The 19,607-nt window shown below is 34.0% G+C and overlaps 1 protein-coding gene across 12 annotated transcripts in view; it reads left to right on the forward strand.

Annotated features, from left to right (window-relative positions):
• Nucleotides 1–19,607, forward strand: part of NBEA (neurobeachin) — a 707,023-nt gene that overhangs the window by 593,545 nt on the left and 93,871 nt on the right. For all 12 annotated transcript variants that reach the window (XM_017537954.2, XM_037741813.1, XM_017537951.2 and 9 more), the window contains one exon: nt 10,074–10,186. In XM_017537954.2, the coding sequence (XP_017393443.1) occupies nt 10,074–10,186 (113 nt within the window). The remainder of the gene's footprint in view (nt 1–10,073; nt 10,187–19,607) is intronic.

Genomic DNA, 19,607 nt, shown 5'->3' on the forward strand with positions numbered 1-19,607 from the left:
TGCATAGTATACACACATAATATGTATCTTGAACAAACGTGTTTACTCCCTCAAAGATAAAAAAAAATGTGTTATACTATTTAATTAGCACTTTATCAATAGAATGAATTTAAACATCTGAAATGTAAAGAACTTAATTTCATTAGCATGTTTAAGTAAATAGTGTGGTGTCTCAGAAAGAAAATATCTTTCAACACCAAAGAGAAGAGGAATAGAAGCCCAGATCTGCCAACTTTCTATCTTGGAGCATAAGTTGAATTTTAACTTTTAACTTTATCTTGGACTTTTAATCTTTCAGTAGCAATATTTAATAGGTTTACACCTAATGTAATAACTGGTGTGTTTGGTCTTGTATCATCTTGTTTTAAACTATTATTTTTTAATTTTTTCTTGCTTTTTATATTGTTTGTTCTCTGGCCATACAAATACGTTTTTGCTCACTACTATAGTGATTTAAAATGTAAAAATCTTGTTATTAATTCTCCTAGAGATTTGCATTTTAAAAGTCTTATAAACTATATATTTCTTAATATGAACTCACAAATGAATTAACATTTTAAAATCATACCTAAGTAAGACAAAAACTTCAACTCAATTTTATTTCTCATTCATTGCTTATCTTTGTAAATATAAATTACTAGCCAGAATCCAGATTATTATTAACTTTATACTCTGGGGTCTATGTCTTTTTGCAAATTAAGACGGATTTCAAACTATTGAAATTATGTATTCGTGCAGTGTATTATTTTTAGCTATAGGGATCCTCATCTGATTTTTCAGGATGATGTTTTCTGTACATTCTTTTGTAATATTTTTCATCTTCCCTGTATTAGGTTTTCATATTATCTGCTTTTGAGAGACCTATCAAGACCCAATGTCTACCCTTAGATGGACTTAATGATTTTTTCCCTTGGCTGTGCTAGCTAATTGGAGCTGTTGGATATAAAACTGGAGGGCAGGGTGATATACCTCACTTCCAGTTCAGTTTCCAGTTTCACAGGCTTTCATATTAAATGTTTTTTCTATTCTAAAATGAGATTTTCTCCAGCCTCTAGATGGAATGTTTTCTAGTTCATTGTTTTAAAGGCCTCTTCTAGTCTCCATCCCTTCCCACTACATTTTACTCATGTCAGGTCAGTTTCCCACAGTGTAGTACAGTACCACCTATAACTACCATCCACCTCATGCCTGTTACTTCCTGGGAGTCTCTTTCTTTGTCCAACTCTGGAAAGGCTGCTGTGTCTCACTCTGGATAGAGATAACATTGTCATCTCTTCTTAAAGTTGTACCTGCGCAGTATAGAGCCTAGTACGCTTTTTCCTATTTGGGGTGATCTTTGGGTTTGTGAACCAGAGCATGCAGATTGTGAGGGAAATTTAAACGCATCTTTCTACTCTTTCCTGAATCGTTGAAGTCTGTTTTATTTATAACATAAAGATTATATAGGCCACTGATTTTTTCAAAAATTATTGGGTACTTCCTTTGCAATTATTATAACTAAACACTAAAGCCTGACTAATGTAAGCAATGGGATAAAAATGAAGAATAGGGACTAGGAACACAGAACGCTCACAGTCTAGATGAATAAGTGAAATACACGTAAATAAGAGAGCATTTTAAGACAGTTGATACTAAATGCTGAATCATCGCTATAGTGAATGCTGCAAGAGCTCAGCAGAGGGGAGGTATTTTAAGATATGTTTGCGAAGAAAAAAAGAGAAGAGTTTCACAAATTTCTGCCTGTTGTATATGTGTGGCATATTCAGTGGACAGGATTATCATACTTTGTCTGGAGCAGAGAATTATAGATAATATTGAAGCCTTAGATAAGAGCTAGATTATAAAGAGACTTTCAGGAGTCAGTATGGTTTTGGAATAGAAGGGAATACAATGTGGAGTTTTAGGAAAATTAAACTGATAATTATGTATGGCATAAATCAAAATTGAGATTCTTAACATTAGTGCTATAAGGAGAGTATCACAAGAGTATCACAGTAGAAATAGTAAATGGTTACTGAATATTTACTGTGTACCACATACTCTATTTTACTCTGATGACAGAAGCAAATAACGTATGGTTTCTGCCTTTGAATAGATCAAAATATAGTGAGGAAATAGACATGTATACCAGTAATTCCACTAAGAGGTATTAGAAGGTATAAAATTGTCTACAATGTTATAATGTATAAAAAGTATTACAATGGGAGTATATACGAAGCCATTTGAGGTAGTCAAATCTAGAAGCCATTATTTATAACTAAGAGATCAGAAAAAGTTTCCCATAGGTGACATGTAAATTGGGAATTGAAATATGAGTAAGAATTCACTAGAAAGTAGTCAGAGGGCATTCCAAGGAGAAAATGTGAGGCGAAGATGTTGGATGAGAGTGGTGGCAGCAGGCATGGCAAAAAGAGAATAAAAGATACTTTTGTATGATATCATTATACAAATAAAGTTTCACTGTAATTTGCTCTAGTTCCATGGTTATCAAACTGTAGTCTTCTGACCAGCATTATTATCTTGGAGGCTTGTTAGAGATGCTGATCTACAGACTCCTCCTCAAACCTACTCAATCAGAAGCAGGCAACCTGCCTTTCAGCAAGCCCTCTACTTGGTTCTGATACAGAAAGTTTGAGCACAATCGCATTAACCATTTAAGATCTAATTATCCAAACAAGATTTGCATATAAAACATTTAAAACATACAAGAAAGCACAGGATTAAGTGCCATTCAGTGTAATAAAAGTTTAGAGAAGTGAGATGTTAATATGAAATAATTTACTTGAGGAAACCTTCTTGGAAATGATGAGCTTTAAATGAACTCTTCAAGGATTTTGTCAGATGTAGATGACTATTCATGCAAAATAAACCTTAATAAGTAGAATGACAATTGAAAAAATATATGAATATGAATATCCTGAGGTACTCTCCCTGGATATATTCTTATTAATTTAATTCTTCCTTTGCCATTATTCTGAAATTTTTAATAGAAGTGCCAGTTTAAACTGAGCACCAGCATTCAAGACATCGGTGATGGTTTTATTAGAGAAGCTTCATTAATGCCATGATTGAATACTTGTTAGTGCAGCTGTTAGATTTGCCTGTTATCCTGATTGGTGGACAGGGTGTATCGATGCATCTCTTCTCATCAAATCACCTTTCAGAGTTCTCTTAGGATCCTAAAATAAAGGATGCTCTAAAGATGTTAAGTTGTGCCGGTATCACTTTAATGAACACGGGTCCTAAAAATAATCATATTACTTTATAATGCTGTTTTAGGGATACAGTAATTGTTCAGGAAATATTTATTTAAGTGGATTGATTGAAACTTAAGATTTATCCTTTCTAGATAGGATATGATTCTTCTTTTCGACAAATTGTAGTTTTTTAGGTAATCTAAAGCCAAGAAATGGTTGGCTTATATTTTGTCATAATATTTTTTAAACATTAATTTGTATTTGATATCAAGATTTAGAAAAAATAAATAGTAGTATTTTTATTACTTTTTCGTTTGTTTCATTTTTCCTTTTGAAATAGTTCCTTGTTAATAATAAAAACTCAGAAAAAAAATAGTAAATAATAGTTCATGACTGTTGAATGATTTACAGTGTGCCAAACAGTGTTCTAAGGGCTTTATATGTATGTGCTAATTTAACCCTCACAGTAGCCTCTTGAGTTAAGTTCTGTTCTTATTCCCGTTTTACAAAGAAATGAGGGAGAGAGTAGTTAAATAACTTACCCAAGTCATAGAGCTAATAAGTGACAAAGTTAGGATTCAAACCTAGACAGTTTAGCTCCAGAGTCTTCATTCAGGTACTACATTGTACTGTATCAGGATATTCATGGTACCACACAATTTCACCCCTATCACCAGCCTTAACTTATTAACTGCTTTTAAAACTGAAATAATTATTTTAAACAATTTTCTCATTTTCTTTTATGTTTCATCAAATTAACCCTTTGAAGTTTATTTACTGTCATAACCTTTGTGGATACTGATATTCTAGCACTAGATCTGGACCTGGAATTATTATGTTTAATGTAGAAGGTAGCACTCTTTCAGTTAAGCTTTAGATCAAAAGAAAGAGACTCTGAGACAGAGATTTGCTTGAGGATGTTTACTGGAAAAGGCCTTGGGATCAACATCTGTGGGGGAGTGAAGTAATTAGAGCTGGGCAGAAGGAGGATTCAGACTGCAGTGCAGTTGTGACAAAGGCTTCAGTAGATCCCATGGGGTCCCTGGGGCTGGGGTAATCATTCAAAATTGTCTTGGCTTAAGGGAAGGGAGCCAGGCCTTCAATACGTCCACTCTGCAGTCACTGGATGCAGACTTCTGGGAAAGACATGACTTCGGATTGGGGGCTTTCTTCTAATGATAGTGATTCTTGGAGATGGACATAGCTGACCACCACCAGCCATCAATGCTCCCAGCAGCCACCATACTAGCAGTTCTCAGACTTCAGTGTATCCAAAGCAGGATTGCTAAAACACAGATCTTTGGTTCCCACCCCCATAAATTCTGATTCAATCGGCTTGGATTGAGCCTTAAAAATCTGCATTTCTAAGAAGTCCCCATTTGATGCTGATGCCATTGATCTAGGGACCACAGTTTGAGAATTACTGCCCTGTATCTATATTCTTTAAAAGACCTACCTAAAAATAATTTCATTAATCTTCATATAGCACTGTCAGTATCATACATGTTAACCTTATATTAGGGTATCCTTAGCATTTTATGTGCATTTTATCTTCCCAATGAGAAAAAAAGTTGTGCTTGGTGAATATCCATGAAATTAAAGTTACCTAATATTTATTCTTTTTAAATATTTGTAGGATTTTGTGATCTATTATGTAAATTTACTAAAATTACTGGATGAGATATTCTTTAAACCTCTTGGATTAAAAATAAGTGTCACAGAATTGGAATCTGGTTGAGAAGATGAAACAATCTTTTCTGGCTTCACATGTTTAAAAATATAGGTCAATGTGACTTAATAAATTTCTTATTTTCTATAAATATTTTCCACAAATATTCTATAAATATTTCTAAGACTTCGCTTAAAACAGTACTGGACTTTACATTACTGGTTACTGTCTTACACTCTCAGATTTATCTTTTTTCCCAAAAATATTATTTTAGTATGAAATATAAAGTACATTTTATGACCTGTTTCTTGAGGTCGCTCATACTTGACCAATTTCACTGTTCTCCTTTCTGGATTTCTAAATAAGACTCTGGATTTCTTAATAAGACTATATAAAACACATGGTCTCAGTATCATAGTATTAATGAATTATGCAGACTTTTTACACCCTCCTGTGGTATATGTACATATGCATAATTGCATATAAATAAACACACGTTTTACTGTAAGTAAATTTTGTAAAGATACTTTACATAGTAAAAGAAGCTTGTCAGATGTTCAGGAAACATTTAAAAGACATCTAAAATTCCATAAATTTGTTCTTAGGCTTTGTTTTATTCTATTTATAAATTTAATGAATGTTCATTATAGAAAATTGACAATATGAAAAAGGATAATTTTAAAAATTAAACCACTCAGAAGTCTAACCATAAATATCACAGTTGACATTTGACTGAGTTTTCTGCTTTTCTTTCTCTGTGTGTGGTGTATCATTGGGAACCTGCAATAGATACAGGTTTGTTTTCCATTTCACTTTTTCCATTTCACTAACCATTCTTTGAAGGCATGACTTTTAAAACTACACGAGACTCCAAATAAGAAATATGGCATAAATTATTTAACCATTTTTGAAACACTTGGTTTTCTTTTTCAAAGAACATTAAATTTTAGATGATTATGTAAAATAATCTTAGTGATACTTAGAGTTCTACTAAAAATGTGGTTTCAACCTCCAGTTCCCAGGTTGACCTGATTTCTGTTCGTGTTCTGAAAGATACAACCTATGCCTTATTTTACACCTTGTTAGGTAATATTATGGAGAAGATGTTAAAATCTGGCGTTCTTGCATTTTAAAAAATAGGAGAGTGACTGCTAACATAGCTTTGTATAAATGATCCCCTGTTAGACTGGATAATTATTTTTAAGGATTTTGAGTTGTTTTTCATCTGATCAGCTAATAAATTCAGCACGACTTCTCCAACCTCAACCTTTTTCTCCTGTTTAGCATTTTCCACTTTTTTACTCTGTGATGAACAAGCCCTCCCTGGTTAATTATGTATATATTTAGCTACTGCATGTGTTGGGCTTATTATTGTCGTCTAATTAGATGTAACTTGAACTGCTTGCTTCTAGAAAAATCATTAAAAATTCTTTCCTAATGACCTAGAGATGACAAAATGTCTGTAAAGTGTGAAGAAGCAGACAAGCACAGGAACATCGCTCTTAAAGAGTGTTAATCCAGATGCTGCAATCATCTAATTAAACAATATTTTGCTGTCATTAACATTTTCACCAAGGAATTGCAGTTATAATTTCTTTGTCAGCTGTCTCTAGATCACTTTACCTTCAAAACCAAAGTGCCATATAAAAGCATTAAATTGGATGGTTTAATTAAAAAGTTTTTTTTTAAATGAAGTAGCATGTTTCTGAGATCTCATTTACTGTGTTTCACTTTTATTATTTCAGTAGATTAGTGTCATAGGCTTGCAATATTTAATATTCATCTTCTAAGATAAATTCTTATAAGCATAGTTAGCAAAATAAAGTATATATATATATATATACACATACATACAAACACACACACACACACACATATACATATACACACACACACAAGTATACATATTTACTTACCACTGCTGGAAAAGGAAAGGACCCTACCAATTATAGCACCAGTGTATTTACTAAATATCAACTATCCTAAAGAAAAAAACAAAACAATTAGTAAATAAATATCTAGGTATACCAGAACCTAACAAGTATTACTTTGGAAATATCTCACATTTTGGATGATTTAATGAACAGTATTTTTTTCATTTCACAAAGGTGTTCAGTAAAATAATTAAAGGAGTAATGCTAATTCATGATTAAATCATATCAATGCAAAACCCCAAAATGCCAGTTAATCATTCTTTTTTTTTCTGTGTGACTTTAAATACATTGTACATTTTTAAATTAAATCAAATATATATGACTGTCCATTTTGCAAGGCTTTTATGTGGAAATTTTTATTAAAAACAAGCATCGTTATATTTATTTATAAATTTTATTATATTTATTCAAATTAAAATGGTGCTATAAGTCTCTACTGATTTGAAAATTACTAAAATTTCCTTAGCATTCATTTTTGAAGGACCTCTGAAAGATCATTGAATGTGAATTACAAAAAAAAAATACAGAACAGATGAATAGCCATGCCTATGGCTATTGGCATGAATCAGTTTCTGTGTACCTGTATGTGCATTTTTAAATAATGCTCTTTTTCTTTGCCTATTTTCCAAAAATAGCATGATATCTTTCTTTAAGTTTTAGGTTCAGGGGCACACGTGCAGATTTGTGATGGGGTAAATTACATGTCACGGGTGTGTGGTGTACAGATTACTTCGTCACCCAGGTGATAAGCATAATACCCAATAGGTAGTTTTTGGTTTCTCACCTTCCTCCTTCCCTCTACCCTCAAGTAGTATATTTTGATTTCTTAGAAAATCATTTCTATTAAAAGGCTAGTGTCTTCAAATATGGTCTCTATTTTTATGCTGTTTGCATTTATACAGTACATTTAAATACTGTGTTATATAAATTGGGTTTTTATTTATTTTAACAGTTTTTCTTAATATGTAAATTATAAAACTTTTTCAGAAATTAACAATTATGGTCTGATTTTCACCTATCAACTGATTTATTTAAGTAATATATATTATATATATAGGTAGCTTAAGCATTATTCTATTTAAAAAATACACACAGGAAGACTTGCTTTTCATTAAAATCTACAGATTTTTAAATAGAACCCCAGAAAATGGAAGAGCCCTAAACTCTGCAGTGGGCCATTTAGTATCCCAGAAATAGCTCTGTCTAGCCAATCTGTGCTCTTTGTGTATATACATACAAAAAATACTGAGAGTAATCAGGTGCCATAGTTTAGCATACATATGAACTGCCAGTAATAAATTTTCAAGTTTAGAATTTTACAAGTTTTATTTTACAATATTGGTACTGTTTTAGCAGATCATTGTCATGTACAAAAGACTTTAATATGGCTCCAAACTCTTGTTTAATCTTATCAGTATTATTCTTCACCACAGACTGTAAACACAAAGCAGGTTCATTGATTGGTTGAGCGACCTGGCTGCAGACATTTTCTTCTAGTTTAATGTACACATTCACAATATCATTCTCTGCCTTTGCATAATCCTCATCTTCTAAACATAATGTTCTGCAGTTTTCCTTTACTTGGCTTATATTTGTTCATTGTTTGAAATTTGGGTCATTTTATTCCATTTTTATCACATGCATACACATTCTATCAACAAACATGTATTGGGCAGATGGTATGTGCCAACACACAGAGATTTAAAAAACAAACAAACAAACAATCCAGCCCTGACATTCATGAGTTTGCAGACTAGTGGAGAGGCAGAGAAGTAAACAGTGACATGTATCGGGCATAGCAGAGGTCTGTATAAGAACTGTGGTGGGGCAAGACAGGGGAAGCCCTAACCTAACTGTAACCTCATCCCAGTAAATGCAAAGTGGAAGCAACTTCTGCCACCATTACCCACATCTGTATTACGTACCCACAGCAGCTTATACATTTAAAGCAATATGCAGTTTAGTTGTAAAATGCAGAGCTTCATATAATAAACAGATAAAATAGTCATCAATAAAATGTTTTCTAAGTGAATTACTTAACTTGGTTTGGTGCTTATAATTGCAGATTTTGGTTCTTACTCAGTAGTTTGCTTTTTTTTTTTCTATTTCAGTTATGTTTACCAACTGTTATAAGAACAGATACCATTTAATGTAATTTCCTGATGATGAACAAGATAACATCTGCATATCTATGTTACTGTGATAGTATATGCGGTGTGTGCAACCACAGCATGCTGGATGAAGTTCATTTCACTAAATACCAGTGAAATAGCTATTTTGTGTGAATTTTAATGGAAATTTAGAAAATTATGATAATCGGATATAACACGATTTTTATAAAAAATAATTTTGTTCAACAAACGTTTTCTTTGGACCCTATTTCTTTAATAGCCATTCTCTTAATTTCACCTGATCATGGTTTTTTAGTTCCAGTTTATGAGGAGGACCACAGCTGTGCTCCCCTAAACTTTCCACATTCACACTGTGCTTCAATATCATATAGGAAGTATTTAAGTCATTCTACCAAAAATAAACAGACATACTCACCCTAAGATCCAGCAGTTCTTCAATAAAGTGAAACATCAGAAAAAAAAAATTCATTAGAAAATTTGTGAAAAAATGTATGCTTGACATCTGCCTCTGTACTTTTTCGTCCTAGCTTCAGAGTACTTCATCCACTTGCAGATTCTCTGCATTCATTCTTGATATAAGTTTAACATAACAAATTTTGTGTACTCAAAATTTCTAGCTATATATTCATTATAATAGAATACCATCACATAAGCTGCGAGTGTGCAGGTCAGTAGGGTGACTTCCTCCATAATCACTTTCAGGGCCTCTCACTGACAAGGCTCTGCTTCCAGGGTTGCAATATTCTCTACATCAGCAGAAGACAGATGAGACGCACATGCGGGAAGGTTCAGTAGGCCACGACTTGAAGAGACTTTGCTCACATTCTGTAGATTAGAACTAAGGTCCATGGTCATAGCTACTTGGAAGGGAGGCTCAGAAATGTGGTGTAGCACAGGAGGAGGAGAATCAATTACAATAACCAGCCAATAGTCTCTATCACAATCTTATAAATAATAACCCTAGTAACTTTTTAAAACAATTATTGAGTGAATTCACTTGAAATGCATTGTTATCAGAGCTAAAGGTATGGTTCAATAAATAAAAGTTACTTTTCTTCTTCAATAGATGCCTTATAAGAACAGAAATTATTTCATAAGCATTTTGTGTATACAAATTTTTATTTCTGTTTTTCTTTACTAGGACGGACATATAATGATCTGAACCAATATCCAGTGTTTCCATGGGTGTTAACCAACTATGAATCAGAAGAGTTGGACCTGACTCTTCCAGGAAACTTCAGGGATCTATCAAAGGTAACTGTTAAATATATAGAAGTCAGTTTTCTTCATAAGGCTATAATCTAATAGGATTTCTGTCAGAGTATATATATCCAGTTAATGTGTTCGTAAGAAAGTGAAGCTGGTTATCTTGCCTTACATAGTCAGTTTCTAAACATTACTAATTCTTAGCACAAGAATTAAGTTACAAGAAGATAAACTCATGCTAGCATAGGCAAAATGAAATGGATGTTTGAGAAACAGCAGATGTAGGGAGAGGTTTCTCAGATATCCTAGGCTTTGAAGTCAAGGTTAAAAACCTAAAATTAGTATAAAATATGATGGTAAATCATTTCTGTGATATATTCCTTAGATGATAAAGGATGTTATATTGACCATAAAATATACACATTATAAGGAAATATAATACTGAAAAGAAAGTCAGTTAAATTTATCAAGTGTCTACCCATATATGAGAGAGAAGATATGGCCCAAAAGATGGCAAGAAAATGGTACATAACGGTAATAAGAAATAAACGGCAAAATTTTTATTAGTTCACTTCATTTGTCCAGAAGAAACTACAGTGGGATACTAAATTGTTTGAAATTCAGTGATGAACTAGGAACTAAGCCCAAAAAGCTGCTCTGTAGTCTAAGCTTACACCAGAGGCCTGTCTTAAAGTTTATGTATATTAACCATAGCAAAGCGTCAGCCCATTCACTTTAAATGTATCTCTCCTTTCTATCAGACTTTGATTGTCTGATTTAGCAATCCATAGAAAGTTGAAAAGTATTTGTATATACGTTTGGTTTTGGGGTGCAGGTTTAAGGGGCTAATGGACAAGAGCAGCATAAACCCTGTGAATTAGGGAAACACCATTGCAGTCAATTTAAAATTAATCCCATGGATGGTTTTAGCTCAGCATCCCTTCTCGTGCCCCTTTCCTGGCCTTTGAAAGCTAGACCTACCCAAGCTGAAGTTCTGTATTGCACTAGCTACTAGCTATGTGACCTAAAGCTAGTTTCTCTTGGCCCGTGTGTAATATGAGAATAATAATACCGTCCCATGTCATATAGTTATACAGATCTAATGACACATACATTTGGAAAACATAACAGTACTTGGCACAGAGAAACGCTTCCTATTAGCTAGTATTGTTACACATGGAATATTTCTTAGCCTCTTTTGAAGACAATTAATTTTTCCATGTTCTTATGTGTCATCCAGTCTCTAGTTCTTCCTATCAAATTTTAGTTGGTAGCTCATTGCTAATTTTAGCCATGGTATGATAGGTGTTAAAGGGACGTAAAAGATCAGTTAGCCCAACAGCTTACTGAGAGTCACACAACTGGTAGAAATAAATTGCTAGCAAATGAATTCTAATATGCTTGCAAATATAGTAATTTTTCCAATGTGAGTCAATCAAACTAAAATTTTTAACTATTTACCATATTCAGGTAACTAAATTATTCAAGATCAGGTAGATAGAAGCATTGTAATTCATGCAGCCTGCCTTTCAGGAACAATCTAGTTATAGATTATCTAAAGAATAATATTAGTCCCCCCAAAAAATTAAAAATAAAGTATGATATTTTCGAGAGATCCATGTAAGAGACAATACATGCAGGTTGAGTATCCTTTATCTGAAATGCTTGGGACCAGAAGTGTTTTGGATTTTGGATTTTTCTGAATTTTGAAATATTAATATATACATTATATACTTACCAGTTGAGCATCCCCAATCTGAAAATCCAAAATCCAGAATGCCCCAGTGAGTGTTTTCTTTAAGCATCACATCAGTGCTCAAAAACTTGGATTTGGGGCATTTCAGATTTCAGAATTTTGGATTAGGGATGTTGAGCCCATAGTGTTTAAGAACAGGACTCTTCTGCAGCTGGACTGCCTGCGTTCAAATCCTAATTCTGCCATTTACCAGATGTGGAGCCCTAGACAAGAGTATTAGTTTCTCTTTGTCTCAATTTCCTCACCTATGTGATGAGACATCAATAATAGGGTTGTTGGTGTGGAGTGGTCGATGTTGTGTGGAATGATTCTAAGTATAAAGAACTTCGAATCGTGCCAGGCACGTCGGTGTTAGCTAATGCTATGTATACAACAATAATAGAGTGATCAATCATTGATATAGGCCATATGCTTTGAATTGTATTTCAAATAATGGTGATAAATATATGCCACTACATCCAGATTGGATGAGAATGTCTGAATGGCATGTGTAACTTGCCACGGTTGAAGTGTAATTTTGGGGTGTAAAATAAAACCAGACTAACTTATTGATGTGAGGATGAAAACTTTTAAACTAGTTCTTTGACAAAATCTTATCTGCATGTCCTTTTATTTAACATTAATTGAATTGCCATTACATTAGACATTATAAAATATATATTCAATAAAAACTCAGGTAGCATATTAAAACCTCATACAATGACAAGTATTATGGCTATTGTATTGTTTTTAAAACAAGGTAGGAAGTTCTTTTTCTTTGAAATCAACTGGGATATTCTGTTTAAAGGAAAGGGATAGACCAAAGCTCCTTTTTTTCTCTTATCTATTCATTCTTTCAGTTGTTCGTTCAATTTATCACACGTGTGCTATATATGTCAAGCATTCTGCAAGCAAAAGAATATACAGGAGTGAATAAAGCAGACATACTCACAGCCACTGCTTGGAGGGAGTTCAGCCCAGAGCAAAAATGAAAACTCAGTTAGTTAACAGCAATATGAGAGGCCAGCACTTACGAGATAGGTGTAGTGAGGACTATACCTCACCGGGGAGCACAGGCTCGCTACGCTAAGACATTTGGACTCAAATGTTCTTGAAATGCTAGCCCAGCCAAAGAAAATGTGGCATTCATTATGATTAGTATGGATTATAGAAGGCATCTGGTAAATTATTCACTGGTAATCAGATTTTTTTCATTTATCCGTGCATTGAAAAATGAGATAAACTAAATGAGGAAGTCACTGTTTCTACAGAACCGAAGATATAACATTTCAAGGTTATTTTTTGTTTGTTTGTTTGTCTTGAGACAGAGTCTTGCTCTGTTGCTTGGGCTGGAGTGCAGTGGTGCAATCTCAGCTCACTGCAACCTCCACCTCCCAGATTCAAGCGATTCTCCTCCGTCAGCCTCCGGAGTAGCTGGGATTACAAGCTCCTGCCACCACGCCCGGCTAAATTTTTTGTATTTTTAGTAGAGACAAACTTTCACTACGTTGGCCAGGCCGGTCTTGAACTCCTGACCTCGTGATCCACCCACCTCAGCCTCCCAAAGTGCTGGGATTAGAGACACGAGCTACAGTGCCCAGCCTATTTCAGGGTTTTTAAACTGATCTGTATAATGTATATTTCCTTTGGCAGAGCTTTTCCTTTTGTGCCTCACACGTGCTCTTCTAATTTTATATAGTGTTAAATAAATAATACAGGTAAACAGATGGAGCCTAAATAAATTGGGCGATGTGACTATAAACCGTAGTTTTACAAGCATGTAATTCTTCATGCTGTGAACAGTTGAATCCATGAGCTCTTAAAAGATAGGTAGCTTAGGCCAGGCGCGGTGGCTCAAGCCTGTAATCCCAGCACTTTGGGAGGCCGAGGTGGGTGGATCACGAGGTCAAGAGATCAAGACCATCCTGGTCAACATGGTGAAACCCCGCCTCTACTAAAACTACAAAAAATTAGCTGGGCATGGTGGCACGTGCCTGTAATCCCAGCTACTCAGGAGGCTGAGGCAGGAGAATTGCCTGAACCCAGGAGGCGGAGGTTGCGGTGAGCCAAGATCGTGCCATTGCACTCCAGCCTGGGTAACATGAGTGAAACTCCGTCTCAAAAAAAAAAAAAAAAAAGATAGATAGCTTTTCTTCCAATTTTACTATATTCCATGCTTTAGCAATTTGTTCTTTCTATTCTCTCACCCTAGCATGATAGGAAAATGTTAGCAAATTAAAGCCTCTTGATATGTTAATAAATTACTCGTGCATTGTGTCCATGCTTCATTGAATTTCTTAATAGGCATTTCTTACAAATGGGCTAGAAACCTGAGACTATCCTGTATAAAATCCATTAATAAACAAGATTTTAATGTATGAAATATATCTTATTATATGCCTAATGAGAAAATGACATTTGAAGTATAATAATATAATTGGAAGGAAAAACTTCTACAGTACAGTCTTATCACAGTGAAGAGATGTCCACTAAGAAGCACATGAAATTCTTTTAGTTATAAGCAATACTGCAAATGAAAATTTTAATAGAGAGTTTCTTACTCTTCAGAAGCTCAAGGAAGAATTGAAATACTTGAATGATATAACCAAAAACATTCTAAAAGATCTCTAACAATAAAAGTAGTTGTTTCTAAACAAACACTGGGAGTTCTGATCCAAGTAATAATACTTGGCAGTGAATAATTCTAGAATTTGTTTCGATACACATGTGGCACCCCAAATAATTTTTATATTCTTTGGTATATAAAAGAATTAAGAAACTATGAAATGTACAGTGCCAAAAAATATAAATATTTATTTTCTTTCTTTATACCACCACATTACACAGGCTTCATGACATTTTGTGTTGTATCAGTTAGGAAACTGTCGAATGAAAGTTTCAGGAAACCCAACTGAAATTGGTTTGAACAATAATAGGGGTTCAGAAAAAAATCAAGAGGTTGTAACTGAAACATGAAAAGAATGTAGGCCTTGCTCAGATGTTTCTCTGTCACATATTGTGCAAACTTAAGATGTTTCCTACAATCTCTGAACTTGTTTTTTCTCATCTTTAAAGTGAATACAAGAATACTTACATAATAGGGCTGTTGAAAGATTTTAACACAGTAAAGTAGCTAAGGCACCTAGTATAATGCCTGACACACAAGTGGCATTCAGTGAGTGGCAGCGACAAAGCAAATTTCCATAATGGTCTGTTGAGAGTTCACTATCTTTGGTATGATTGACAGAAATCTACTGAAAGATTATTTGATTCCTCTGATTTATTTTTTATTCTAATAAAATTTAAAAGTAATGCCATTTAATAAAATATTGTTAATGCAATAAAGAATTCTGTTTTATTATCTGTTTAAATTATAAAATTACCAACACTGTAACATCAAACACTAAGGTTAAATTAAATGATTATTAGAATTTTAGATGAATATTTATTTAGACTGAGGTGTTTTATATTTATAATATTCTTACTCGTTCTTTGGCCCACTTAATTGAACAGTTGAAGAGCACAGGAGCAATAAAAAAGTTCTTTATCAGGAAGAGTGTTTAGACCTCTCATTTGATCAGACATCACAAGTTCAAGTTTTATTTATTATGTGTACAGGTTAGAGGCTGTGTTTATTGTTTGACATAAGGGACAGCAGTTGAAACAATCGGTCTTTGACTTATCTTTTCAACACCAACCAATAGTAGGTATAGCGATTTCCTCCGCACCCCATTTACATAGATATTCCTTATGGAGATGTGGCCTTATGGTGAAATCTGTCTTACAACATGGTATGATAGTGCTTCAGTTATTTACATATACTCATATGAACCTGACTCTTAAATAATAGTGGTTACATGACTTTGACGTGAAGCACAGTCTCTGCTCATTAAAGTGTAAATAGAATTTTCCTATTTCCCAGTCATGCCCTCTGATAAGTGAAATAGTTTCATCACAAAACCAAGTCCTACTAATATTGACATGAACATAAGACATCACATCACACACCCATTCATCGAGTGGAAAAAATATATTTTGTTAACACAGGAGTTGTTTGACTGACAGATGATGATAAGCATAACCATTTTCCCAAATTATTATGCCACTTAATAAAAGGAAGTGATAATGCCTTGAGGCTTTGAAATGTGATAATGCAAATGGATGCACTGAAGTGTGAATACTATTCCACCACCCACCCTTGATATGATACTGCCAAATGTCTACATACCACATAGAAAAGAGTTTATGTTGGTAAGGTGGGGAGTGCACGACTCAGCAATCTAGGGCAAGTTGTTTGTTGTTGTTGTTTTTGAGACGGAGTCTTCCTCTGTTGCCCAGGCTGCAGTGCAGTGGCATGATCTTGGCTCACTGCAACCTCTGCTAAAGCAAGTTTCCATGGTTATTATATCTTTCTTTTTTGCCATAAGTTAACAACATCTAAAATGAAATTAACTTCATTTACTTGATCATAATCTACCTAATGCTTAATTTTAAACAACAAAACACGAAGTATGGGCAAAACTACTAGGTATGTTAGTAGTTAAGGTGATATAAAACTAAAAGATAAAAGTGTGAATGTGTGAATTTAATTACATACCATCTGCCAGATAACCCTGCTGCCAAATTTAAAACATTTTTTCAATGTATGCCTTAACATAGAACCTACAGCATGTTGAAAATTGTCTTCCTTAGACTTGCTTCTATGGCAGTGCTAAGGGGGAACTCTTACTTTAAGGACTAGGTATTGATTGGTAGTGTTTGGATACTGTTTGAAACTCATGGGATATTTATTTATTTAAATTAGTATTTTATTCATTCATACATTCTTTCATTACACAAGCATTTATTGCCAACCTACTCTGTGCCACACTGGAGGTACAAAGGCAGTCAGACTTAGTCCATACCTTTTAGAAGTTACAGTCATTTGTTTGTTTACCCAGTGGCATATTAAGCTATTTTCCTTCTAATTGAAAGAAAGGAAGAATCAAGAAAAGTGCAGCTAAAAAGGTAGACTTCACAGGCACTGGTAACCAAGAATAGTGAAGTGCTTTTGTGTTTGTTTGCATCTCCACTGTTGCTTGTTGGAGATATAATAAGGTGACAGGGAGCTTTATGGATTTATACAGAACTTCCAAACCAGCCCCAGGCTCTGTTTGCTTACACTAACTTTCTCCTTATCCTCTTTTCTTGTTCCTTCCTGCTTAGCCAGCTGAATCACCCTTTCAGAAGAGAGGGGGAAAAAAAATCCTATAGAGCCTGTTCCATTTTAAAAATTTTAGGCTGTTAAAGAAGAAACTATAAACAGCAGGGACACTGTCTAGTGCTCTTAGAAGAATCCTACCTACGGAAAGGCAAAGAGAGCCCGCTTTATGCACTTTCATCAGCCACGTGTCACCTCTGTATCTAAACCACAGCATTATCATGCAAAACTAGACCAAACTCAGTCTCCTTTAACCTTTCTTTCCCACTGAAACAGAATATTAAGCAATTAGAAGTAATCTTGAAACTAATTTGTAGCCTCATCATTATCCTTCTACTTAATACCTGGAAAACTAGAACTGACACATGAAGATTTAAGATGCTCCACTGTAGGTGAGAGTGTTTACTTTTCACTAACATATGTAAAACTATTTTTCTTAGGAATTATCCCAGGACAATGATAACAATTATAGCCAATATTTTGCATGTGTTTATTATATGCCAGGCATTGTCCTAAGCATCTTACGTAGATTTTCTTGTGTTACCCTCACAATGCTATGATGAATTGCACTGGTTATATAGATTGCATTTTCTTCCATTTGTTACCTATTATTTCTCCATAATACATAGGTAGGATATTCTTTAAAAAAAAAAAAAAAAAAAAAAGCTAGTGACTAATTTATCTTCTAGATGCCTTCTACCTTTTCTAAATGCCCTGGCAGTTTTTATATGCTAACAAAATAATAATAATAATAATAACAGAGAAAGAAGGAAAGAAAAAGAAAAACTCTCCCTATTACCCAACAAGAATGTAATCTTTTAAAATATCCTGCACAAGACAGTCATGTCAGATATGAGCAGAGGAGTCAAAAGCAGTCAGTGAGTCATTCCACACCTCCAAAGCTTTCAGTCCTATGTGGGACTAACATTCCTATGAAAGTGCTTAAAGCTGGATGTGGTGTCTCGTGCCTGTAATCCCAACACTTTGGCAGGCCAAGTCAGGAGGATTGCTCGAGGCCAGGAGTTTGAGACCAACCTGATCAACATAGCCAACCTCTGTCTCTACAAAAAATTAAATTTATAAAAATAGTGCTAATAATTTTTTTTTTTTCGAGACAGAGTTTTGCTCTGGTCACCCAGGCTGGAGTGCAATGGCACAGTCTCAGCTCACTGCATCCTCCACCTCCCGGATTCAAACTATTCTCCTGTCTCAGCCTCCCCAGTAGCTATGATTTTCTTTCATTTGTTACCTATTGTTTGGTAACTGTGCCAACACACCTAGCTAATTTTTGTATTTTTTGTAGAGATGGGGTTTCACCATGTGGGCCAGGCTGCTCTCAAACTCCTGACCTCAGGTGATCCACCTACCTCAGCCTCCCAAACTGCAGGGATTACTGGTATGAGCCACCATGCCCAGCCAAGTGCTAATAGATTTTGCTGATCAAAATGCAACTTTAGATCAAAGATGATCTTTCTTCATAATATACTCAGTTCCACCCTATGAAAAAGTATAAAAAGAAATAGATTCAATTAATGGAGAAATGTCATCTTAACACCTCTCTTTATTAATGTTTCTTGACTTCAGGTTCTATTCCTTAATAATATATTTGAAAATTGTGTAGTGATTTGCTGAAGTTTATCTGATGACTAAAGGCCACATTAAGCCAATTAACAGTAAGAAGATGCAAAGGGAATGTTTAGTCCACGCTTAATAGAACACAGTTTTAACATATTTTAGAGAAACAAATTTTTAACTCATTTAAAGCATTCTTATTTAGAACAACCCAAAACTTAGGAAAGACTTGGATTGATTGGAAAGGTTTTGCTTGTTTTTGTACTCTATTTTAATGGATTTTAACTTTACTATGAAAATTTTTACACAAAGAAAAAGCACCAATAACAATAACCATTAACCAATACGTACATGTTATAATTATGGACAGTTTAGCTTTTATTGGTTTACTGAAGTATTTTTAAACAAATTACATATATCATACTTTACCCCTAAATATTTCAGTATGAAAAATATTATTTTCCCATATAATCATATCACCATGATTATGTCTAACAAAACTTATGACAGTTCCTTAATATTATCTAATACTGTGCCTATAATCAGGGTTTTCTAATTATCTCCCATGTGTCTTAAAAATTGTTTTGCTTAAGACAGGATTCAGTCAACAACCACATAGTACATCTGATTCTTCTGTCTTATCTGTCTAAAGGTGACAAAAGCTCCAAGCCACCCTACTACCCTCCCTTTTTTCATGATATTGACTCATTTAAGAGAACATGCCAGCACATAATAACAGCCAATATTTTGCATGTGTTTATTACATGCCAGGCATTGGCATATAATAAACAGCTTCTGGATTTGTCTTTTTGTTCCTTGTGTTGTCATTTAACTCCTTGTAGCTAGTAAGGTTTTGATGTATGCTGATTTAAATATCAGTGAAGACTGAAAATAAAAGGTTTGGATTTTGTTTTGTTTTTTGTTTGTTTTTTTTGTTTGTTTTGTTGTTTGTTTTTTTGTTT

Source organism: Cebus imitator, unplaced genomic scaffold, assembly GCF_001604975.1.
Source record: "Cebus imitator isolate Cc_AM_T3 unplaced genomic scaffold, Cebus_imitator-1.0 Scaffold108, whole genome shotgun sequence".
NCBI classification, from domain to species: Eukaryota; Metazoa; Chordata; class Mammalia; order Primates; family Cebidae; genus Cebus; species Cebus imitator.